Source organism: Carcharodon carcharias, chromosome 6 (assembly GCF_017639515.1).
Source record: "Carcharodon carcharias isolate sCarCar2 chromosome 6, sCarCar2.pri, whole genome shotgun sequence".
Classification (NCBI taxonomy): domain Eukaryota; kingdom Metazoa; phylum Chordata; class Chondrichthyes; order Lamniformes; family Lamnidae; genus Carcharodon; species Carcharodon carcharias.
In genome coordinates, this window is record NC_054472.1 from 84297926 (window position 1) to 84323092 (window position 25167).

At 41.0% G+C, this 25167-nt stretch overlaps 1 protein-coding gene across 12 annotated transcripts in view; it reads left to right on the plus strand.

Annotated features, from left to right (window-relative positions):
- The window catches only part of ncoa2 (nuclear receptor coactivator 2), a 309340-nt gene that overhangs the window by 267243 nt on the left and 16930 nt on the right, over nucleotides 1-25167 (plus strand). For 9 of the 12 annotated variants that reach the window (XM_041189195.1, XM_041189198.1, XM_041189201.1 and 6 more), the window contains 4 exons: nucleotides 2379-2468; nucleotides 4974-5412; nucleotides 10646-10823; nucleotides 12576-12774. In XM_041189195.1, the coding sequence (XP_041045129.1) occupies nucleotides 2379-2468; nucleotides 4974-5412; nucleotides 10646-10823; nucleotides 12576-12774 (906 nt within the window). The remainder of the gene's footprint in view (nucleotides 1-2378; nucleotides 2469-4973; nucleotides 5413-10645; nucleotides 10824-12575; nucleotides 12775-25167) is intronic. The other 3 variants (XM_041189203.1, XM_041189204.1, XM_041189207.1) reach the window with 1 other exon arrangement.

Below are 25167 nucleotides of genomic sequence, written 5' to 3' on the forward strand. Positions count from 1 at the left end.
ATTGAATACTTCCTTGTCAAATTACTCCTTCCAAAGTGTATCACCTCACGCTTTTCAGGGTTAAATTCCATCTGCCACTTATCTGCCCATTTGACCATCCCGTCTGTATCTTCCTGTACCCCAAGACACTCAACCTCACTGTTAGCAACCCGGCCAAGCTTTTTGTCATCCACAAACATTACTAATCCTACCCCCCTTTTGTCGTCTATGTTGTTTATATAAATGACGAATAATAGGGGACCCAGCACAGATCCCTGTGGTACGCCACTGGTCACTGGCTTCCAGTCACTAAAGCAGCCTTCTGTCATCACCCTCTGCCTCCTAAACTAAGCCAATTTTGAATCCACCTTATCAAATTACCCTGTATCCCATGTGCATTTGCCTTCTTTATAAGTCTCCCATGTGGGACCTTGTCAAACGTTTTGCTGAAATCCATACAAAGTACATTAACTGCACTACCCTCATCTATACACCTGGTCACCTCCTCAAAAAATTCAATCAAATTTGTTAGGCTTGAGCTCCCTCTGACAAAGCCATGCTGACTATCCCTGATCAAACCTTGCCTCTCCAAGTGGAGATAGATTCTTTCCTTCAGAATTTTCTCCAATAGTTTCCCTACCACTGACAAGAGATGCACTGGTCTGTAGTTCCCTGGCTTATCTCTACAAATCTTCTTAAATAGCAGAACCACATTAGTTGTTCTCCAGTCCTCTGGCACCTCCCCTGTGGCCAGAGAGGAATTAAAAATTTAGGTCAGAGCCCCTGAAATCTCCTCCCTTGCCTCCCTCAGCAGTCTGGGACACAAATCATCCAGACCTGGAGATTTGTCCACCTTTAAGCCTGCCAGCACCTCCAATACCTTGTCACTCCCAATATCAATTTTCTCAAGAACCTTGCAGTCTCTCTTCCCGAGTTCCATACCTTCATCCTCATTCTCTTGGGTGAAGACGGATGTGAATTATTCGTTCAACACTCTATCAATGTCCTCTGGCTCCACCCATAGATTGCCCCCTTGGTCCTAATGGACCGTATTCTTTCCCTGGTTATCCTCTTCCCATTGATATACTTATAGAATATCTTGGGATTTTCCCTACTTTTACCAGCCAGAGCTTTTTCATATCCCTTCTTTGCTCCCCTGATTGCTTTCTTAAGCTCCACCCTGCACTTTCTGTTTTCCACTAATGCCTCCGCTGATTTGCTCCCCTTGTACCTACTAAATGCCTCTCTTTTCCTTCTGATCGTATCCTGAATATCTCTGGTCGTCCATGGTTCTCTGGGCTTGTTACTCTTTCCTATCACCCTAGAGGGAACACGTTGAGCCTGTACCCTGCACATTTCCTTTTTGAACGACCCCACTGCTCCTCTGTAGATTTCCCCACAGGTAGCTGTTCCCAGTCTACCTTGGCCAGATCCTGCCTTCTTTTACTAAATCCACTTTTCCCCCAATCTAAAACACTTTTTTGCAACTTGTATATTTCTTTATCCATAATGAGCTTAAATTGTAACATGTTGTGGTCGCTATCACTAAAATGCTCCCCCACCCCCACCTCAGCCACTTGTCCGGCTTCATTCCCCAGAATTAGGTCCAGCACTGTGCCGTCCCTTGTTGGACCCTCTACATATTGACCTGAAACGTTCTCCTATACACATTTCAAGAAATTCACCCCATCCAAGCCCTTAACATTATGTCTATCCCAATTAATGTTGGGAAAATTGAAATCACCTAATATAATTACCCTATTGTTATTGTTTTACACACCTCCGCAAATTGTGCACATATTTGCTTCTCAATTTCCCACTGACTATCTGGGGTCTATAATAAACACCTAACAATGTGGTTGCCCCTTTTTTATTCCAAATGTCTACCCACAAATCTTCATTCGATGCCCCCTCCAAGATATATCTCTCCTTACTGCAGTAACTGACTGCTTAATTAATAATGCAATATCTCCTCCTCTTTTACCCCCTCTTATTTGCCTGAAGATTCTATATCCCAGAATGTTGAGCTGCCAATCCTGCCCCTCCCTCAACTACGTCTCTGTAGTTGCACTAATTTTGCTTGCGATAATTTTCCCACCACCAAAGTTAGGCTGACTAGCCTGTAATTACTCAGTCTGTCTATGTCTCCCTCTTTTTAAACAATGATGTGCATTAGCTGTCCTCCGGTGCAAGTCATTGATTTAACCCTTTTGGTCCTTTTCCTTTGTGGAAAAAACTAACAAAGCTGCTTGTATCTCTCATACTTAGGATATTTTTTGTATTTCAGATCTTTGAAATAACTGGTGTTTATATGTCAACTGCATCTTGATACCTTGCTTTTAAACTGTCAACACTTTCATGATAATAACCAATTTCATAATTTTTATTTGGTTTGTTAGAATCGTCAGCCACTAATGAACCCACTTACCACCGTCTCCAACATGAATCTACCTCTAAGGGCTAGTGTGCCACCACAGATGAGTGGTCAGGTAGGCATTAGAAACTGCTGTAAAATGTTTCTTACCTCTTTTATTTATCATTAATAGAAAATAGTTGTGTTTTCTTCGCTAGCTCAATTGATGAGAACACCATGGGAAAAATTTCCCTCCATCGGGTGGGGGTTGTGCGGGGGCGGGCATGAACCTGATTGGCTCCCCGCGATCGGGCCGTGCTGCCATTTTACATGGGTAGGCCATTTAAGGCCCGCCCAACGTGGCGCTGAGCGCTCCCTGTGCGGGCAGGATGGTATTCTGTGAGTCAGGGCCAGCGCTCTTTTGCGCATTTGTATGAAAGAGCGCAGAGATTTCAGTCACAGAGGTGCCTCAGCGATCAGATTGATATTTAAAAACTGAAATAAAGTAATTAATAACTTTTTTAAAACATGTCCCCTCATGTGACACTGTCACATGAGCTGGGACATGTCAAAGAGTTATTTTAAAAAATTTAATTGAAGTTTAAAACACTTCATGAAACCTCATCCTACGCATGGATGAGGCTTCATGAAAAATGCGAATGCCGCTTGAGCTCTTCGCCTGCCCGCCAACCTTAAGGTTGGATGGGCAGCTGATTTAATTGTTTAAATTAGTTTTTAACAGGCCTTAGTAGGCCTTTGACAGTTCGGCGGGCCACCAAACTGGAAATCTAAATGACGCACGGAGACGTCGGGGTGCCTTCCCAATGTCACCACGCGTCATTTTACCCATCGGCAAGTGGGCCCTGGCTCCGCTCACCGACTGGAGAATTCAGCCCCATGTAATCTAGTAAAGACCCATTAGCTCCAAAATGTTTGAAGCATGATTGCTGGTCTTGGCTTAGTTGATTGATCTCAACAAGAATGGAGATTGGGTACCACAGTTACCATCTGCATCTTGCAGTAAAGAGATGGAAAATCAATCAGGGTTCTCACCCCTGATGACTGCTGGAAAGGGCACTTCCACCGTCATTGATCAACAGGCCAGCCGAGCTGATTCTGTCCTCGTTACTATAGTTTTCCAACACTTACTGTTTCGGTTTAAGGGTAAAACTTGTTTCCTTGAGCATGAAGTTGTAGTTGGCATGAGTCTGCATTTTTAGGTGAGGAAAGTGAGAAAAGTGGGAAGTGGAAATTATATGTTGCACTAATTTTAAAATAGCTACTTTGAAGCGTACCTGTTAAATGTGCACTTCTAATTTATAATTCAGTTCTGGATATCAGCAAGAAGCCTGTGAAAGCTGTACCAATCTTCCAATATTCAAATAATTTATTTGTTAAAAGAATAATTAGAATAAAATGATACCAGATGGGACAATGGTCTCTGACATTGATGTGAAACTTGACTGTTATGGTGATACAATTTGAAACATAGATTAATAAAAAAATAGTTGAGTAATGAATTATGAACATTATTTCATAAATATTCTTTCTGAAAGAAGACAGGACCACAATGATCTTAGCATTGTGGAAAAAATATGTTGCCAGTATGCAGAATTATAGTATTCCACAAAATAACTCAATCTGACAATTTGGACAAAAGAAGGCTACATTTTAATTGGAAAAAATCGATAAACTATCAGTGAATGATGTTGAAATAAACTCTCCATGTAATTTTGGAAAATTAAAAGTTATGGAAAAACATTGGCCAGAATTGTTACCTTGATGGGTGGGCAGGCCCCACCGGCTCGGTTGCGGGCAGGCAGCTGAACTCCGCCGCTGAAATGGGGCCCGCCGCCATTTTGAGTGGGCGGGCCAATTAAGGCATGCATGCGAAAGAGCGCACATCTACCTGAGACTAAGTGCAGTCTCGGGGAGATTACTGACAGTATAAAAATAGAAAAATATTAAAATTATTAACATGTTCCCCTCGTGACAATGTCACACGAGATGGGACATGTTAATGAGAACCATGTAAACTTTATTGAAGTTTTTAAAAATGGACATGAAACTTCATCCCGCCAGTGGATGAGGTTTCATGTATTATCAGAAGCCCGCTGGGGCTCCTGGCCTGCCCGCCAGCCTTAAGGTTGGACGGGAAGGGCATTTAACAAGCTTAATTAACCTCTCAATGGCCTTAATTGGCCATTGACAGGTCGGCGGGTGGACAGGTGATTTCACTATCAGCCCGCCTTGCTCAATATTTAAATGGACCGTGATGACATCGGGGGTTCCTCCCGATGTCATCCCGCGTCATTTTTGCGTCGGTTAGCGGGCCCCGCTCCCAAATCGCCAACGGCAAAATTCTGCCCATTGTATTGTAAAGTAGAAGTGTGGAAAATTCCTACGTGAATTAATATAGACAGTTATTGCTATTATTTATTAGTCAATATAATGCACTGTGCTTTAGTTTTCAGGGTCATACATTAGATAATGAGACACATAAAGGTTTGCAAAGTTTGTCTGCATAAATATTCAGTGAAAAGCATTTAGTGATATTTACTATTTCTAAACAGTTTTTAATATTTGAATATTAAATATTTGAATGATAATGCTATAGATATGTTTTCCATTTATTCTTCAGGGACCTATTAATGCACAGATGCTGGCCCAGAGACAGCGTGAGCTTTTGAATCAGCATCTGCGTCAAAGACAGTTGATGCAGCAGCAGGTGCAACAGAGAACCATGATGATGCGGCAGCAGGGTTTGAACATCCCACCAAACATGGCAGCCTCGGGCACCATGGCAGCTGCCATGAGCACTCCTCGGATTCCTCAGGCATCGCCACAACAGTTCCCATACCCTCCAAACTATGGTACTGGGCTTACTTCCCCACCACCTTCCACCAGTCCTTTCTCCCCAGTGTCCCCAAATCCTGGGTCACAGCTCCTCTCTCACAGCTCCTTGCATGGCTCCCAGATGAATCTGGCTAACCAGGGAATGATGGGAAATGTGGGAGGACAGTTTGGGCCTATAATGAGTCCCCAAATGCAGCACAGTGCCTTCCAGTTTCCCAGTTCAGGTACTGCCTTTCCTCTGAGTGCTGTTGACTATTAGAATGGCAAAAGTATTTATTATAAAAATTGTATTATTCTTTCTCTTTGTGTGTGGGGAATGATTGAGCGAATCAATTTTGGCTTTGCATTGGGTGTGGAGCTGTTGCTTGTCATTTTTTAACCATATTTATCCTGACCCACCTTCCCTTTTTTCTGAATGTGGACTTTCAGTACTAACTTGCATGCACTACCTAACTCGATTCTGGTTAATTGCACTGTGGCTCTATGAGAGCACAAGTCTTCAACCTCTAGAAAAACTCACAAAATAACTTTTTTTTTACAGCTCAATTTTACTGCACCTTGATAAGATTTTCTATACATGCAGCTACATTAAAATTAGTTTATTCTGACTTGTTCCAAAATTGTTTACAAGGATTATAGGTCCAAGATCCAGTTATTGTTACCGATCTCTCATTAATTAGTTGATATTTGTTTGTGATAAGAGAGGTATTGGAATGTGGAATGCTTTATTACAGGTGACTACTGAGACACTCATTAGGGAATTGGATGAATGGAAAAGGGATTGTGTAAATATGGCGAGGAAAGGGCAGATAAGTGGGTTTCGAGTAGATAATATAAGTTGAAGAACTAGAACCAAATGGTGTCCACCTGTGCTGTAACTCTTATTGAAACATATAAGATTCTGAGGGGCCTAACAGGTAGATGCTGAGAGGATGTTTCCCCTCGTGGGGAATTTAGAACTAGGGGACACCATTTAGAAATAAGGGGTCTCCCACTTAAGATGGAGACGAGGAGGAATTTCCTCTGAGGGTTGCTAGTGTTTGGAATTCTCTTCACAGAGAAGAAGAGAAGGCTGGGCCATTGAAAATGTTCAAGGCTGAGTTAGACAGATATTTGATTTACATGAGAGCCATGGGTTATGGAGCAAGCAGAAAATTGGGGTTAAGGCCACAATCAAATCAGCCATGATCTTATTGAATGGTAGAGCAGGCTGGAACGGCTGAATGGCCTGCCCCTACTGCTATTTCTTATGTTATTATAAAGAGCATGAATTTGCCCTTGCCTGTAGAACTGCCAATCCTACTCCTCGTGCAAAATATTCTGCTTGGAAGCTGGATTGTAGTGATTTCTAATTCGTTTCACTGTATGTCCCTTTTCATGTTGTGAATGTCCCTTTTTACCCAAATAAATTATGTTGTAGTACTTGTTTCTGCCCACTGGTTGGTGCTGTGTCGAGAATGGAGATGGACTGCTTGCTTGGTATTCTGTAGAGTGTAGATGAATATTGTAAGGCCAATAAAAGGCTTTATTGCCAGCAAGTTTCCAATTCTACTACAGCTGGTGCTGGGGAGAAGCATTGAGTGTCTGAATTGGTGGGATTAAGACCTGTGTGATCCAACTTGTTAAGGTTCATCTCACGCCTATTTATAAAAATAAAAAAGTCATGATTTCATCAGTGTCACCTGTAGTACAGTATTGTAGTCATCTTAAGTATAGGCTGTCAATCACTCAAACATCTATAAATGATGTGAAGATAGAATGCTGGAGTTTTAAATAGCAACATTTTTAAAAGTTAGCTGTTAGTTTTAAGTAACACTAAAGCAGAATAGAAAACCAAACTGAACACAGGAGCCTTTTCGTTGAGGACCGTGTTCATTATTTGTCCTGCACATTTTGTTGCTGTTTAACATACATGAATTCAAAGTAGTTGGATTTGGTGTTTCCCAAGGTATAGATTTTTAGGGCGGAATTTTATAAATCAGCTCTTGTGGTAATACAGGATGTGGTAGAATTTTACTGTCAGCTGCTAGATTTTGGAAGTTGAGTAGTGTTCAGTTATTAAACTAAACCTTCTGAAAATATTTTACTTTGTCTTTACAAATTCACAAACTCTGTTGAACCGTAGTTAATTATATTGAATTTCCTGGTGTTTTTTAATGCCCCTGTAGCCTCTTGGCTACAAATGTGTGGTGTGATATATAAATCGGTGTTTATTCATCTTCTGTCCTATGCTTGGTTTTGAAAGGGTGCTTTAAAAATTCTTGCTTAAAGAAGTTGGCATTTGAGCAAGCTTAAGCTTTTCTTGTAGCGGAGCTATTGCAAATATATAGCGTACGGCGGCATCAATTTAATGCCTTGCAAGTTTAGATTTCGCAAGAACACAAAAGCATGTCAACTGTGTCATTTTTCTTTTAAAATGCGCTTCTCAAGCACCTTAGTGTTTATAAATATAAGTTGCTGTTATTGTTTACAAAACCTGGAAAGTTATCAGGAGTAAACTGATAAATAATATTTAGAGACGACTCACAGGTTAACAGGAATGTCATCTTATCATACTTGTAAAAAAAAAATTTTATAAGGATTAACGGCTATTAATCCGAGTATTTTGATGTGCCAGGAGCTTATGTGCAAGAGTTAACTTCATTGGTAGCAAATAAATATTTAAATAAGTGTTTTCACATTTTTTTAGATGTATGTGTTCAGAATATCAAGCTTTAAAATTAGTTAAGTACAGCGCTACAGCCCCAAGAATAACTATTCAGAGTTACTGAAAGCTTCACACTTTCATAATTGTAGTGAAAAATATTATTTGTAGCTCTACCACTGTAGGGAGGGTGTAACAAATATGATTGGTTTGTATAGCCAAAACCAGTTTCCATTATAAATGTAGATGTAGGAATTTATGGTGAGCAAGTGGGCAGGAAATACTTTTACATGTAGCATTCATAATGTCAGGATAATAAATAAAATGTTACAAAGAAAAGGACAAAATGTATAACTTTAAAATGGGGATTGATTAACTTCACACTTTGATCAAATATCTCTAGCCTGTAACCTCAGTACACCTGAAGACTACATTTGGCCTTGACTCACTGTGTAGAGTGGCACAGGAAATTGAATAGTACATTCTAGATTTACAAATCCTGACTGACTAAAATGTTATCTAGGGGAACACATGATCAAATTCTGCTAATTAGATCTAATTTGAAATCATTTTCTATTTTTATGAAACAATAACTTGGATTTAATTTATAAATAAACTTTTTCCTTTATTAAAATACTTTGCTCAGTAAATTCTACAAATTTTACAAAACTTGAAAGGAACTAGTAGGTTCCATAATTGATCTAATTTGATCTAATTTTATCTAATTGATCTAATAATGTACCATAATAAATTTAGCAGTAGTCTTCCATCAGCAATTTCATATTGGCATGTTGTCTAACTGGGAGATTCCAGTACTGAAATGGTAATCGCACAACAGCATTCAGCACCCAAACAATAATGCAAATGGATTAAAGTGAATTTCAAATGCTGTATGTGCTTTCTGGTTTTGGTACACTGAAGCACATTGTCAAAGTTTAGAAATTGGTAGTGATTTCCATTTACCAAATGTTGTTCTAACCAGAACAGGGATCCATACAGCATCGAAGATACCAGATATCTGATACTGAACATTTGAAATAATTTGATTACTTTCAAAAGTAGACAGTAAGCTGCTGTGTTACTGGGAGGATTGTTTTATTAATCATAGACTGATGGGCTGTTGTCAGGCAATTTATTGTATCCCAATTAAACTATACAGCCTTAATTCCTTTACTCCTTTGTTATGTATTGTAGTGACCGTACAGTAAATTCAACTTGATGAAAGAAGAATTAATCTGAAATAAGAAATTCCTTTATTGGCAATTTTTCTAGTACAGTAGCAGAATTGCCAATAAGGTAATTCCACTTCTAACAGCCTGCTAAATTTGATTGTAGCTATGACCATTTTCCAAGAATATGTGCATTTTGAATTTAGGCAGGCTAAAATTGCAACTTTTTGTTTCTGCCCTTCCCCCTCCAGAGTTTGACGTTCCCCCCCACCCCCATAACACAAAACCATGAGTGTGATACACTTGTGATTGAGTAAATTCTTTAAATACATATTCATTATCTTTAGTTCTCCGGTTTCTAATGGGTAAATGCATCATGTAATGTGGAAAAAACCTTAAGTTAAAAAGGCCTTGGGTCTGAATCATGGCCCCTATGAATTAGCTAGTTTGACTCCAGTTGTGCTGTATATCCCAGGGCTAGTGCTCCTATTCAGGCCTCCGGTGTGAGTCTTGTTTGGTGGGTCAAGGGTAAGCCTTGACTACAATGGCCTTGACATTGACTAGCCAACTAAAGGTGAGAAATGATGAAAAGTGCACGAGAGAGAATGCTACATTAGATTGAAGGAGTCTTTTAAGAAAAAGCTCCTTTTTTAAGAAATGTAGCTTAAAGAAAGCACATTGTCGTAAATTGCTAATTTTGTGTGATAATTTTCTACAGCAGTGCAGTGAAATTATGGCAGAAGTTAATCTTGCTATATTTTATGATACAAGGAAGAAAGGTAAAGGATTCTGAAGGCTGGATCTCTAAAATGGGTTTTGAGGAGGTTTTAAATAGCACTGTCATAGCTAGTCAACATCTAGGACTTAAGAACACTAACAAAATGAATAAGATGAAAAATAAGCACATTTGTTGAGGTAGGAGAAGCAATACCTTGCAGTCACATTATTCTCTTTCTTGTCTCTTTTCAGCAGTTCACATGGATTTTATTTTGTGGATACCATCTTATAAACTGTTAATTCCTGTTTATGCTCATCTTTCTAAACGCCTGTAGAGAATCTTATGGTGTCACTTCAGTCTGTATAGACAGATTCTTGTGCATTGGGTTTTATTTTAATGTGACTGAGAATGATGGATTAACTAGAGATTGATGTTTTCAATGGAATCAATTGGTAAATCAAAATATGTTTGTGACATTAGCAGAGAGACAAATCACACTAAGACATCATTAATCCTGGAATCCTCTAGCCACAGGTTAACTGATCACAATTCTAGAAGTCTGCTTGTGTTTTAATGTTTAGCTTCTTTTAGTTATCAAGTTCTATACAGAGGTGTTCACTGTTCTTAAGAGTACTGTTCTGATTATTTGGCAATGGAGCCAAAGCATCCAACTGTAGTGACAAGCCCATTTTTTTTAATTACATAATTTATAACAAATATGTAGCTTTAAGTAAAAAAAAAAAACTTTTTCTGTCAGCCATGTTGACATTTAACTGGATTTTTTTTTCTAATAATTGATACTCCAAGCATTGTGATCTAGGTAGGAGAGTTGTTTGATATTTATTATTATGTTTGTATATTTTAAAATTGTACACAGCATAATAGCTTGTTCAAAATTACTATATTTGGTTTTTTTTCATACACAGGGATCAATCAACAGTCTGATACAGGATTTGGTGGGGCTACAACTCCCCAGAGCCCATTATTGTCCCCAAGGATGAGTCATACACAGAGTCCAATGATGCAGCAGTCTCAATCTACACCTACTTACCAGTCACCTTCTGAGATTAATGGCTGGCCACAGGGAAACCTAAATGGAAATGGGTACTTCTGATTATCTTTTAACTTAAGCTTTAAAGTATTCTGTATACATACAACCGGAGGTGGCAGTTGATTAAAATAACCATGGCCCTAGCCTACAGGGAAATACAGTATGAATTCTCCTCAGTGCGACTGTAGTCATGCCTCTGCCATAATATGGCATCAGTCTTGAGGAACAGGTTTAGCACCACATTTAGGGCACCTTGCAATAGGTAATACAGCCTTGTCAGTATTGCTAACTCTCGAAGAAATAAAAAAAGAGCAATGTGCTTATTATCTGATAGTCCAGATTATGTGCTTACATAGAAAGGAGTTGTTTGAGTTTTGCAGAAAGGAAAACAGCCATCAATGTTGATCTAACACGCTCTCGATTTGCTGTTGTTAAAGCCGGTACAATTTTTTGGGGTAATTTTTACTACAGGCTATATTTGCTTTATGCAGTGGGAGGGGGTCATCAGAAATCAATTGATAGAAAGGTAAGTGCAAAACTGTGTTGTCATGTCTACAGTGTTACAATCTCAGTCAAGACCAGCAATTTAAGTAGAAGAAATCTGAAACCCCAGTTATTTACTAGAAGAATGAAGCCACAAGATTCCACAGTTTGAAACAAAAGAACTTTTACTATACAAGTGTCAAACAAAGTAAACACTAAATACTATCTTAGTTAATCGCCTATACTCTAAAACCCAAAATCAACATTAGTTAAACATGAATTAACATGCAAATTGCAGTCAACTTTAAGCCATAAATTGCACATTAAATGGCAGATATAACTAAAACAGATCTTGGGAAATGGCTTAGCAGTCTCCTCATCATATAGGTCATCAAACTCAGTCACAAAATCCTTTATAACCTGATTTCCAACTGACAGCAAAGCACAACCAACTGATTTACACAGATATGGTCTTCACCAAAAAAAATGGCACATGTCTGCCGAACCTCCTGAACTCAATCTGGATGGCATAGATCCACCAACGTTATGTTCAAATAATAGAATCAGCTGCAGCAGCTGTGATTTGCCTATTCTCAGCTCCTGAATTTAGCCTCTCTTATTTAGCCTGCCTGTATTGCACCACTGGATTCATCAACTTCTCCTGAGCTCTGGTGACTCTGTCGCCTTTTCTATAGCTTCAACCAGAAGTTTTGGTTTCTAATTCTCAGTCTCAGTCTAAGTTTGTTTAGCAACTGGGAGGATCAGTCCCTCTTTTTTGGGCCCTCCTTTTCAATTAGCATCTGTCTCAAAAAATACAGGCTTTGTCGCAGGTTCCATCACAATAAGATCTTCATTATTCAGGCAGCTTCTGTACCAGATTGTGGAAACAACAACTTGTATGTTAAAGCTGCTAAACAAATTCAATATGTATTCAAAGCTTTACAAAGGAACATAGATATTTTCGGGGACAGTGAGTGGCATAGTTCAGTGAGGACCAGAGTGATTAGCAAGTGTGCTTTAGTATGGGGTGGGACACAGATTACTGAACTTTGGGTTAGCAGAGTTTGTGCATTGTGGATGATGAAAGGCCAGTGAGCAGAGTGTTGGAGTAATTTGTTCTAGTTGTGGCCAAAGTGTGGCACTGAAAATGCAAACAAAACTATTGTGACTTAAACTTAACTAATGCCCCTTACAAAATAATTATGCCTGCCCTTTGTAAGGTTCATAACATCTGACCGATGAGACCCATGTGATAAAACGTTTGGGAGAAATATACTTAGTCTAATAGTTGATTTTACTTTTCTCTCCCTCTTGTAACACAGCATGTTTTCACAGCCATCTCCACCACAGTTTGGACAACAAGCAAACACCAGCATGTACAGCAACAATATGAATATCAGTGTTTCTATGGCAACCAATACTGCCGGTATGAGCAACATGAATCAGATGTCAGGGCAGATTAGCATGACCTCAATGACCTCTGTGCCTACATCAGGATTGTCCTCTATGGGTGCTGAACAGGTAAGAGATGAGCAGTGTTTTATGAATGTAAGTAAAACTGAGCACGGTTATATTAACAGCAAATCTTTGGAGCAATAGCTAATACTTAAACACATGCATCTTAGCAAAGACTAGAGACTTAAAGATGATAGAATTCCAGGATTATTGCGAAAATGTTTTATTAAAGTATATATTGGAAAACATTTCAAGCATTTGTAGACTAGGATAGAGATCAGTAGTATTAAAAGTAGAATATTTCCTTTGCAATCAGGCTTCATTGAAAGAGGATACTGTTCTTGCAGTAACAGGTAGCTGCTATAATGTGCTTGGCTGATCTTTCAATGTTGTGTTGTGAAAGCAGCTAACACACAGATTTTTAAAAATCATTTAATTGTATTGTCAGAAGGTATGCTGCTTTCTGTTAATTAAATGGAAAGTCATTCCATCTTTTTTACTAGATATGTACGATACTTCATTTAGCATTAAAAGTCTAAAATTTATTTATTTAAATTCTGGACATTTGAAGTTTGGGGCAGAATTTTCTGCCTGCCAGGTGGACAGGGAGCTGATCCCCATTGGAGAAGCGGGTCCCGTCGCCATTTTACGTGAGTAGGCCAATTAAGGCCCGCCCAGCGTGACATTCGGCGGGAAGCGCTATGCGCTTCCTATGCGGGCGGCGGGTGATTCCCCAAAAGTGAGAGTGCGCTCTTTTGCGCATGCACACGAAAGAGGGCACATCTCCTTGAGGCAAAGTGCTGCCCCAGGGAGATCGCTGACACTTTTAAAAAGATTAAAAATAGAAAAAAAAAATCCCTAACATGTCCCTCTCAGGTGACAATGTCACAAGAGATGGGGCATGTTCATAAATTACTGTAAAACTTTATTAAACTTTTTAGAACCCTGCATGAAACCTCATCCCGCCTGTGGATGAGGTTTCATGTTTTTTCTAGTTGCCACCAGGGCTCCTGGCCTGCCCGCCAACCTTAAGGTTGGACAGGCAGGTCCTTTAATTGTTTAAATGATCCTGTCAACGGCCTCAATTGGCCATTGACAGGTCGGCGGGCCCACAGCTGATTTTGCTGTGCCCCCACCTTCCCGAATATTTAAATGGGGTGGGATGACATCGGGGGTTCTGATTTAGGTTTTTATCTGTCCCCCTTGTTCTTATTTTTTTGATTTGCCTGTGCTGACCTGGACCAAGACTGTTTATAGCAAAACTGTAAATACATGTACAAAAAAGACGTGTATGATTCCTCTGTTAAGAGGAAATCTAATGGTCAGTAATGTTTATGATACTGCACATACATTTTATTGCTTCAGCATTTATACTGCCTTTCATATTATTAGGATATCACAAATACTTCACAGTCAGTGAAGTACTTTTAAAGTGCAGTCACTGTTAAGTAGCAGCCAATTTGCAAACAGCAAGCCACTTTACCTGTTTTTGGTGGTGTTGGTTGGCAGCTAAATATTGGCCAGAACACTGGGAAAACTCCCCAGTTTCTCTTTGGGGTCTTGAATAGTCAGATGATGTCTAAGTTTAATGTCTCATCTAAAAGATGTCACAATGCAGCACCTCTTCAGTCTATGTTGTGGTCAAGTCCATAGGAGGACTGGAACCAAAATTTGCTGATTCCAAGGTGAAAGTGCTACCACTGAGCAAAAGTGATAACTTTTTGAGGCCAACTGCAGCATTTCAACAAGGAACTTTGAATTGTCAGAAAAGTCAGGCAAAACTTTTGAAGTACTCTTGATTCATGTACAGCTGCTAACGCCTAATATCCTCCTGTCTGACAAATGAATCAGACAACCCAAAAATCTTTATTTGAATTGCCCGTTTCTCCATTCTTGCACCTGTATATGTAAGACCAAATTTTGGGGTCTTCTAGTTATGAACCTAAGTGGATGTGGGGATTCATGATAGTTAGTAGAGGTATGCTATTGCTCATTTAATTTCCCAAGGTGGCTGAATGAATTTATCATAAAATCATAGAAACTTACAGCACTGAAGGAGGCATTTGGCTTTTTGAAAGAACAATCATGCTAAGTCCACAACCCAACTTTTTAATCCATAACCCTACTTTTTAATCCATAACCCTGTAAGTTCCTCATCCTTGAGCGCCTGTCCAGCTTCCTTTTAAAATGATTTATGGAATCAGCTACCATTGCATTTTCAGATTGAGCATTCCAGATCTGAACATCTGAGTGAAAGAAATTCTTATCTCCCCTCTCGGTCTTTTGCCAATGGTTTTTAATCTGTGACCTCTAGTATGGGTCCACTCACCATAGGGAATTTTTTTTTCTCTATGTCCTCTATCAGAACTACTCATCACCTTGGAAACCTCTATTGGATCACCCCTTTAATCTCGGTTCCAAAGAGGGCGCTCATAAATTTTCCAACCTCTCCTCATAATTGAAGCCATTCATCCCTGGTAATGTGCTGGTAAACCATCTCTGTAAACTTTAAAGGCCTTTGCATCTTTCCAAAAGTGCAGTGCCCAGAATTGTCCATAATACTTTATCTTGATCTCTGTTTTTATGTTCTACTCCTCCATTTATAAATCCAAGTAACCCATATGTTTTTTTTTTTAACTACCTTATCAACTTACTCTATCATAGAATGGTTCCACACAAAAGGAGGCCATTTAGTACCATTATGGAATTGTATATATGCACACGAAGGTCTCTCTTCTTATTTTTCAAAATTGTGCCATTTATGGTGTACTGATTTTTCATATAAGTCCTTACAAGGTGTAGCACTTCACGCTCCTCTGCATTAAACTCCATCTGTCATGCTTCTGTCCATTTCATCGTCTGGCCTGTCATCCCGAAACCTACAACTATCCTCATCACTATCTACTACTTTAAGTCTCACATCGTCTGCAAACTCCATAATGCATCTTCTTGTTTCCAAGCTTAGGTTGTTTATGAATGCTGAAGATTAATGAACCCAAACTGAATCTTGAGGAACACACTGAAAACATCTTCCCAGTCTGAAAAGTATCCATCCACCACCACACTTTGCTTCCTGTCACTAAACCAATTTAATATATGTACTGCCACTTGCCCTTAATTCCATGGGCTTCCATCTTTTTAATAAACCTCTTGAGTGGCACTTTGTCTAATGATTTCTGAAAGTTAATATATAAAACATCCACTGCACTACTTTTATCAGCCTCCTCTGTTACCTCATCAAAGAATTCAGTTAAGTTAGTCAAGTTGCCTTTAACAAATTCATGCTGGCTTTCCTTGATTAACCCATATCCCTGATAATGTTCAAGAACTTCCCTACCACTGATGTTAGGCTGACTAGCCTGTAGTTTCCTAGTTTATCTCTGTCCCTCTTCTGAGTATTGGTAAAATGTTAGCAATTCTCCAGTCCTCCACCACTACTCCTGTATCCAGTAACAATTGAAAGATTATGACCAATGACTCTGTTATTTCAACCTTTGCTTCTTTCAGCAACCTAGAATACATTCCGTCTAGACCTGATGACTTACCAATTTTTAGTAATGTCTCCTTCATCACTATCTTGGTTCATAACTTCCCTCTCCTCTTTCAGTGTAACCTTCACATCAACCACATCTTGTGTGAAGACAGATGCAAAAGTACTCATTTGATACTTTTTAGTCATGACCTCTACCTGTACATAAGGATTTCCCTTTGAGTCCTCAGTAGGCCCCAACCATTTTTCCTAGTTAACTGCTTATACTTTATGGTTATAATATTGGGCTCTGGAGCGCTGCTGGTGCAACAATATAGAATCCCCAATGCTTTAAAATGGCATGGATGCACTTCTGGCCATGGCCTGCATAGGGCTCCATACTGGGAAGGGTGGTAGTGTGTGTCAGAAGTATCGAGAGCAGTCAGATTGTAATGTTCCATCTGATTTGATACAAGTTGTTAAAACTTTGTTTTGCATAGGACTTGCCAAACAATCTCTCACAGCTGAACTTGCTTTTATCTGTATGAGGAATACCGCCCCCAATATGTTATTTTGCTCTGGCAATGTGTGTAGAAGTACTGTGGCTTGTATTGTTGGTGAGCTTGTGTGTTTAATCAGGATGGAAGAGGATATGTCTGCAGGAGGTATGGAGGCTGTGTTTGCAGTGTCTCTGGGGAATATGACCCGCAAATGCAGGAGAGAATGTAGACAGGGGAAGCTGTGCAACAAGGAAGGAGGAGGCGGCCCTATCCATAACACATTTTCTGAGAGTACTTTTCATACATCCATCTGAGCCTGGAGCAATGTCTTTGTCAACTCGGGTTAATCAAGGAGATGGTCACAGAACCGTGCCACCTTCTTCAACATGACCTGGAGCCTCTCACAAGGTTGAGGACGCTGTTGCCAGTTGCCGTAAAGGTCATCGTGGAATTAAACTTGTATATGATCGCATCTTTCCAGGCAGGAGCAAACAATATAACCAACATTTCCCAGTACGCCGTCTATTGATGTGTCTGGGAGATGATGGAGGTCCAAATGCCGAGTGAGGCAATCACACTGTGTTCTCTTCAAGGAGGGCAAAGGATGAACAGCCTTGTGATTTGCTAGGATAATGGGCTTCCTGCTAGTGCAGGGAGCCATCAACCTTACACACTTGACTGTGGGCCCACTTTTATCAATGTGGAGAGGTACGAAAACCACAAGGGTCACTATTCCATTAATGGACAGTTGGTGTGCACAGTACATCATGTTGGTGAATGCTGACTACCCTGGCAGCAGCTATGATGCCTTCATTCTGAGGCTGTCTTTTGCTTCTTCAAGAATAAGTGGAGGATGACAGCTTGGGGACATGGCTACCCCCATTCACGAGGCCAATGACTGCGCAATGCCCTGCCACCGGAGCACAGGAGGACAAAAGAGCATGTTATGAGAACCATGTAACCAGCAGGAACATCATGGAGCAGACCATTGGCTTTCTCAAGCGACATCTCCAATACCTGTTTCACTTAGGGGGCCCTTCAAAACTTGCCAGAGCGTGTATCCAGCTGTAACTTACATAACATTGCCATCATGAGGGCACAGCCATTGCCACCAGGAATCTGATGCCCACTTTGAGAGGAAGAGGAGGCAGGGAGTAAGCAACCAGGATACCTTCATTGCTGATGAGCTGTGCAAGAACAATCGCTTATACTCGGCTCCCCATAGGACAACTACCCTTTACTGAGTGAGTGCTGCAAGAATCACTGCTGGGCCCTCAGCTATTTACAATCTATATTACTGACTTAGATGAAGATTCAGAGAGTAGTGTATCAAAGTTTTCTGATGTTACAAAGCTAGGTGGGAAGGTAAGCTGTGGGGAGGACACAGAGAGGCTGCAAAGAGACATAGACCGGTTAAGTGAGTGGGCAACAAGATGGCAGATGGAGTATAATGTAAGGAAGAATAGAAAAGCAGAATATTTTTGAAAAGGTGTGAAAGTTGTAAGTGTTGAGGTTCAAGGAGACTTGGCTATGCTCGTACAAGGAATGGAGAAAGTTATTATGCAGGTGCAGCAAGCATTTAGGAAGGCAGATGGCATGTTGGCCTTTATTGCAAGGGGATTGGAGCACAGAAATAAAGAAGTCTAACTACAATTGTACAGTGTTTTGGTGAGACTAAATCTGGAATACCGTGTGCAGTTTTGGTCTCCACATTTAAGAAAGAATATACTTGCATTGGAGACAGTAGAGCAAAGGTTCATTAAATTGGTCCCTGGGATGAGAGGGTTGTCTTATGGTGAGAAGTTAAGTAAATTGGGCTTATATTCTCTGAAGTTTAGAAGAATGAGAGGTGATCTCATTGAAACCTACAAAATTCTGAGGGGGTTTGATAGGGTAAATGCTGAGAGATTTGTTTCCACTGGTCAGGGAATCTAAAACACAGGGACACAATCTCAGGATAAGCGGCCGATCATATAGGACTGAGATGAGGAGAAATTACTTCACTCAAAGGATGGTGAATCTTTGGAAATCTCTACCCTAGAAGGTTGTGGATGCTCTGTTGTTGAATATATTTAAGGTTGGGATAGACATAATTAGACTCTAAAGGAATTAAAGGATATGGGGAGCAGGCAGGAAAATGGAATTGAAGTCTAAGATCAGCCATGATCATGTTGAATGGCGGAGCAGGCTTGATGGACCAGATGGTCCATTCCTTCTCCTATTTCCGATGTTCTTGTGCTTTTCTAAGGAAATTGGATGGGCCATTGAAGGAAATAAACTTGTAGGGTTATGGGGATAGAGCAGGGGATTAAGATGGACTGGATTGTCTACAGTGTGTCAGCATGGTCTTGATGAACCAAATGACACCCTTGAGTCGCTCTGGGCCGTGAAGTCCCAGCCATTAACTGCACCACCATGGCATGGGCGGCAGCAGTCAGGGCTGGCTAAGAGGCAACACCAAGGGCACTGACAAAGTGGCAATGGGAGGATGAATTTTGTTGACCTGCGAGAGGGCAGCAGGTTTGTACTCCATGGAGCCACAGCCACTCCCATGGGACAGTCTATCTTAGCAATCTGTTGGAAGGCAGATTGCTGGGCTCCTATTCATGGCTGCATTCCCTTTGAGAACTGAGACCTGCAGCTAGGGTGGCAGCTGTCTAAACCTGCTTAGCAACAAGCATGGATCTCATCACCTACATCTGAGCTTCCACTGCAGCACTGAGACATTGAGTGGCTTCCGCCTGTGCTGCAGTGGAAGTTGAGACAGAGGCCACTGGATGCTGCATCATGGCTGGGTCCACTAGTGCTGTCATAGAGCTAGCCACTACTTACATCTTTGATGGGCTCCAAGCTCTGCGCGATGCCTCGGGCTTTGTTGGAGCCATACTCCTCCATGCTCCTTGATGGTGACAAGGGACTCTTTGGCAGGTCTGTCAATGCATCAGTCCCCTTGGTGTGCATTACCATCAATGTTCTCCTGTAGGCTGTTCCATCAAAGTCCTCAACTGAGTCTCCTGTGACAGAATTTGTCAGTGACCTTGCCCTCCAGGGAGCTGGCACATGAACTATCCTTTCCCTCTGTCCTGGCTGGAGCCTACTTGTGCCTGTTGACTCACCATGTAGTGATCCTGACTCTATACTGCCTGCAGAGTTCACATATTGAGCTGATAGCTGTGAGTGTCAGATCAAGTGATGGTATTTCTTGATTTGTGGTGTGATGTTGCTCTTTCTCGTTTTCTGTGACTGTTGTAGCTGGGTAGGCTGCAGCCAAGGTCACATCATCTGCAGCTTGCACTTCATGCAGGATAAGGGTGAGAAGGGCCATAGTGCAGGAACATAACTGTCTCAGCAATGTCAGATGCTGTGGGGTCTCCCGCAGCCAATCCATCGTGTGCAGCACCATCCCTCTGAGCTCGGGATGAGGGTGTACCTGTCCCCCACCTGTTCAGTTTTGCTCCTTTCTATCGTGGGAAATCTTGCCCTGTGAGGATTTAATGTAAGTGATTATTCTTGCAGTCTGTTTAGTTGATGTGTCTGTCATTGCTGAATAGCTGGAATAAAGTTGAGGCTGTGAGAAGTGGGTGTGAAGATGGCAGCACTGGAAGATGTGTAAGAGTGAGCTGGAGTATCCGAATGTTAGGCATGAGTCCTGAATGCTGGAGGTGCATTAAGCAGCATAAAAAGCTGGTGGTGCGATGGGTATGAACAGGGCCAGGGAGAGAAACCATGGGCCCTGGTGCTTCTCCTGTTTCTGGGCCCCTCATTCCCTACACCGTCCCTCCACTTAAACTTTTTCCCTTTTCAAGATTCACCAATCACAGATGGTAAAGTGAAGACACCCATTGTTGGCATTTGGTACAAGTAACGTCCGATATATATGCAGCAAGGGTCATTAATATTAAGAGCAGTAACAATATCATGTAGTGTTAGCTTGTGTGTGTCTTTTAAGTGATCCCACCACAACTATTAAACAAATTAGAGACTGCAAATTTTACTTTGTCAGCATCAAGCAATATTATTAATTTGACAAGAAAATATCCTATTGGTTATTTATAACACTGCAAATGATAACGTCTGACTTTGCTAACTACCTCAGTCCTCGTTAGCATGTTCTGCATATTGCACTGTATGAACAGGGTGACAGTAAATTCATATTTGGGGGGAAGATTCAATCCTTGCAATCCAGATAAACTGTACAAGATCTTGTCCATTCTATGGAAGAATTAGAAGACTTTCTCCTGCCTAGGTACATGATATAATTCAACGTAATTATTTCATACCAAGGGTGTAATTGGATTCTATTTTATCAGTAATCTCACAGGGTAGAAAGATCAAATGACTCCTGAACGATAAAGTGGAATGATTGAACAAGAGGTCTTCACTATCAGTGAGAAGCACTGGAGTCCTTGGGTATCTCTGTGTGCCACAACTTTTAAGAGGCCAGAAGATAAAGACTGGTTCACATTTGTATCTGTTTCCTTGATCAGCAAGCCTGAAGACTCTGCTAATTGCTGCTTCTCACTACAATATGTTTTCAATATTTGCTGTGCAACACAACTTTATTGTGATATTTCAATACCTCAAAAATCTCAAAAGCACCAAGATAGAGTGGGATAATAGGTAAATAGACAAAAGGACAAGATTGAAATCAATGGAAAAAACCCTTGAAAATCATGTGCAGGATAAAACAGGTTGGTTACTGATTCACTTTTTAAAATTAATTCTTTGGATTTGGGCAGTGCTGCTTAGGCCAGCATTCATTGCCCATTCCTAATTTCCCTTGAGAAGGTGATGGTGAGCTGCCTTCCTCAACCGCTGCAGTCCATATGGTGTTGATACAACCATAGTGCTGTTAGGGATGGAGTTTCAGTATTTTGACCCAATGACAGTGAAGGAACAGCGATGTATTTCCAACTCAGGATGGTAAGTGGCTCAGAGGGGAATGTCCAGGTGGTGGTGTTCCCATGTGTCTGCTGCTCTTGTCCCTTTAGATGGTAGGAGTCGTGGGTTTGGAAGGTGCTGTCTAAGGAGCATTGGTGAGTTCCTGCAGTGAGTCCTGTAGATAGTACACACTGCTGCCATTGTGCGTTGGTTGTGGAGGTGGGGACTGTTTGTGGATGGGTTACCAATCAAGCAGGCTGCTTTGTTCTGGACGGTGTCAAGCTTCTCGAGTGTTGTTGGAGTTGCACTCATCCAGGCAAATGGGGAGTTGTGCCCTGTAGATGTAGACAAGCTTTGGGGAGTCAGGTGGTGAGTTATTCTCCAATGAGTTCCCAGCCTCTGACCTACTCTTCTAGCCACAGTATTTATTTGGGTGGCCCAGTTCAGTTTCTGGTCAATGGTAACCCCAGGATGTTGATAGTGAGTGAATCAGCGATGGTAATGTCATTGAATGTCAAGGGACGATGGTTAGATTCTCTCTTGTTGGAGATGAACCCATTACGCACTCCTGTTCTGCTGATTTCACCCCACAAAGCCCACTCCCAGTAAACTTTCATTAGCAACAAATTAAACAGAACCCCAGCCATGATTCCACCCTCTTTTTGCAAGATAATTATCGATGACAAAGGCCATCTAACCCAACTCATTTCACCCATCCAGAATAACTTGTGTGTTAGGAAAAGGAGTAAGTCGTTTGGCCGTTCGAGCCTGCTCCGCCATTTGATAACACTGCCTAGATTATACCAGTGACTACAACTCAAAAGTATTTAATTGGCTGTAAGCTGATTTGAAACATTGTGAAAGGTGCTGTACAAATGTAGATTTTGTCTTTCTTTCTTTATGTCTGCATGCAGTAGACAGAATGACTAACAATAATGAAATTGGGGCCCCAATGCTGATTCTCTAAGGATAATTAATCACAGAGCACTCAACTGATGTTAGGAAAGTGACCACAAAGAAATCACTACATTTACAAAATTCAACTCTGTAGCTAATACAATCTTACCATTCTGACTTCGTTGGCGTCAGTCCGCAATAAACCATAAATGGCATCTGCCCTATTTACACTAATGACACTCCCCAGGATTTGCCAGACAAAGGAGAATGATATAAAGTAAATAAATTCAGTATGGCCTTAACTCAAGAACTGGATTCTTTCTCCTTCCCCCCCAGAAACTATCATACTAATTGTGTTGCGCACTGTGAGTTTACAGCCTAAAAGGGAAAAATGGAATTAATAAATCAACTCCCAACAGCAAAAAAAGTGACACCCCCAGACCCCACACCACGTCACCCACCTCTCCAACAGCCCTCAATCTCTTCTTCCTCTTCTCCCCCCTCCCCCCACCCATGGCATCCACTTGGCTCTAAAATAGAGATTTTACTTTCCATTTTTCAACCAAGTCCTCTGTTATTACGCTGCTCCTTCTGACCTTTGGCTAGTTCCATGGTTTTCTGGCAGGCTCTTCAATGAAGAATCGGAGCCACAAAGCTGCCCGAAGGTCAGAAGCAGCAGCGCAGCAACTCTGAAATTGACATTGACAGACTGGCTTAAAACAAAAACCTTGACTCGGCCTGAAGGTTCCAATTACCTTTTTTTAAAGTCTGTCTTTCAGGTCTGTGGCTCTGCCTCGAGCTGCTCAGGATGGGGGACAACGAGAATCTCTGTTTAGAGGACGGAACCCGAGCCCTGGTGTTTGGCACTGTTTGTACCCCCTTCTGTACCCCCCTCTCCTAGGCCCTGGGTATGAGATGTCCTTTGAAGATGCCTAAACCCGCGTGAGGTCATTAAACTTATTCCAGCATTGCTGACAGGTCTTTGGGATCAGGCTGCAGGAATTTACCTCCCTGGCCAGCTGTTCCTGTTCCCTTCTGAGGTTGTTCCTTGAGGGCCTCCTAGCAGAAACATGGGCCTCCTCCTGTCACCTCCATGACACAGGCTTCAAGCACTGCAGCCATAAACCACAGAGCCCTCTCTCTGCCCTGGTGCTCCATTTGCCTTCTCTCCAATTGCAGAGGTGACAGTCAGCAGTAATGTCCTTATGCAGCTTACCTTTAAGAGGGACAGACTGCCTTTACGAACTGGAGGCTAGCTGGGACATGTGTTAGCCTCCCACACTGTTGAGCCCCTTGTCGCACTGGGCCGCATGCTGAAATCATTCCAATGAGGAGGCAGCACAAAATTTGGGTGCTGTCTTCCTCAACAGGAGTAGGCACATCACAAGTCAATTGTCTGATGCCCAAAAACGGGTACAAGTGAAATTTTAGTCATATATGTTTATGAAACGTTTTAGAATTTGTTTAATATTGCTTGCTAGTCTTTTCTCATAACCACCTTATGCCTCCTGTGTTAACTTTCTCATTTCTCTGCTTTACTTTCCATAATATTCCTATTTATTAACTGAATCTTGCTCCTAACATTTGGTCCTTTTTCTGTGCTGGTTAATTGAACCATGCCTCTGTTAATGCAACTACGTCAAAATTCTATGCAGCCCTTTGTGCCTGCAGCTGATAACCATATTAGTTGCATTATGGACATTGTATGTACAGTTTAAACTTCCTTCACCACTTTTGCTATTTTTGTCAGTCAGGTCCCTGCGATTTGTGGGATGTTTTCTAATTTTACTACTCTTTATATAACTTTCCTCTCATTTCCGCTATTGTCTCGTTCGCCTTCCCTTACCAAAATAGTTTAAACTTTCACCTACAGTACTAGTTGACCTCTCAGCAAGAACATTAGTCCCAGCTTTGTTCAGGTACAACCTGTCCAACTTGCATCGATCCCCGGTTAACCATGTGCGCAGGAAGTGTCTCCAGTTTCTAGAGCTCAAGTTTCAAAACTGCCTTAAGTGGAAATGACTTCCCACATAGAACAGGATGCTGATGGACTTTTGTTAGAAGAAAATGCTTTACTGTTCTGTGCAGGCATGTGTTCAGCAAAGAAGCAAAAGCTTTTGTATTTTTTCAAGTTAGTCAGCATAACCAGACACACTTCTGCAAGCTCAGTATGAGTTTAAAATAAGGTCATTGAGGTAACCTTCTGGAACATTACATTATTGTAATCAATACTAAGGAATTAGATGCCAACTCAAATTGTCATAAGCTTTATACAGTTTCCATCCCATTTTCCCTTGAGTCTAGAGAGAAAAATACTTGATGTTTATTGGATCAGTTACGTACATAATGGTTTTATAAACACGTGTGAGACCACAAAAAAAATTCTTTTTCTTTCCCAACCTGATTCACTTTTTCTTTGTATCAAGAGCCTTTACAGATCAGAAAATATGTCTGCAAATAGTACATTAGGCACCCAATGTTGAATGTAGGCCATTAGACTGGTCATAGGTGAAGAAATCAAACTCTCCTACACATTAGTTCTGCCTGCTGCTTGTTAATCAGAATTTTTTCATGGCAACTGACATTTACTAATGACAAGTCAGTCGAAGAATATTGTTTCCTCCCTCAGGTTTAATTAGAATGAATATTCAGATACATGAGCACTGCAAGAATCATGTTTCCTTGCCATTACTTTTGTGGAATAGGTACCAT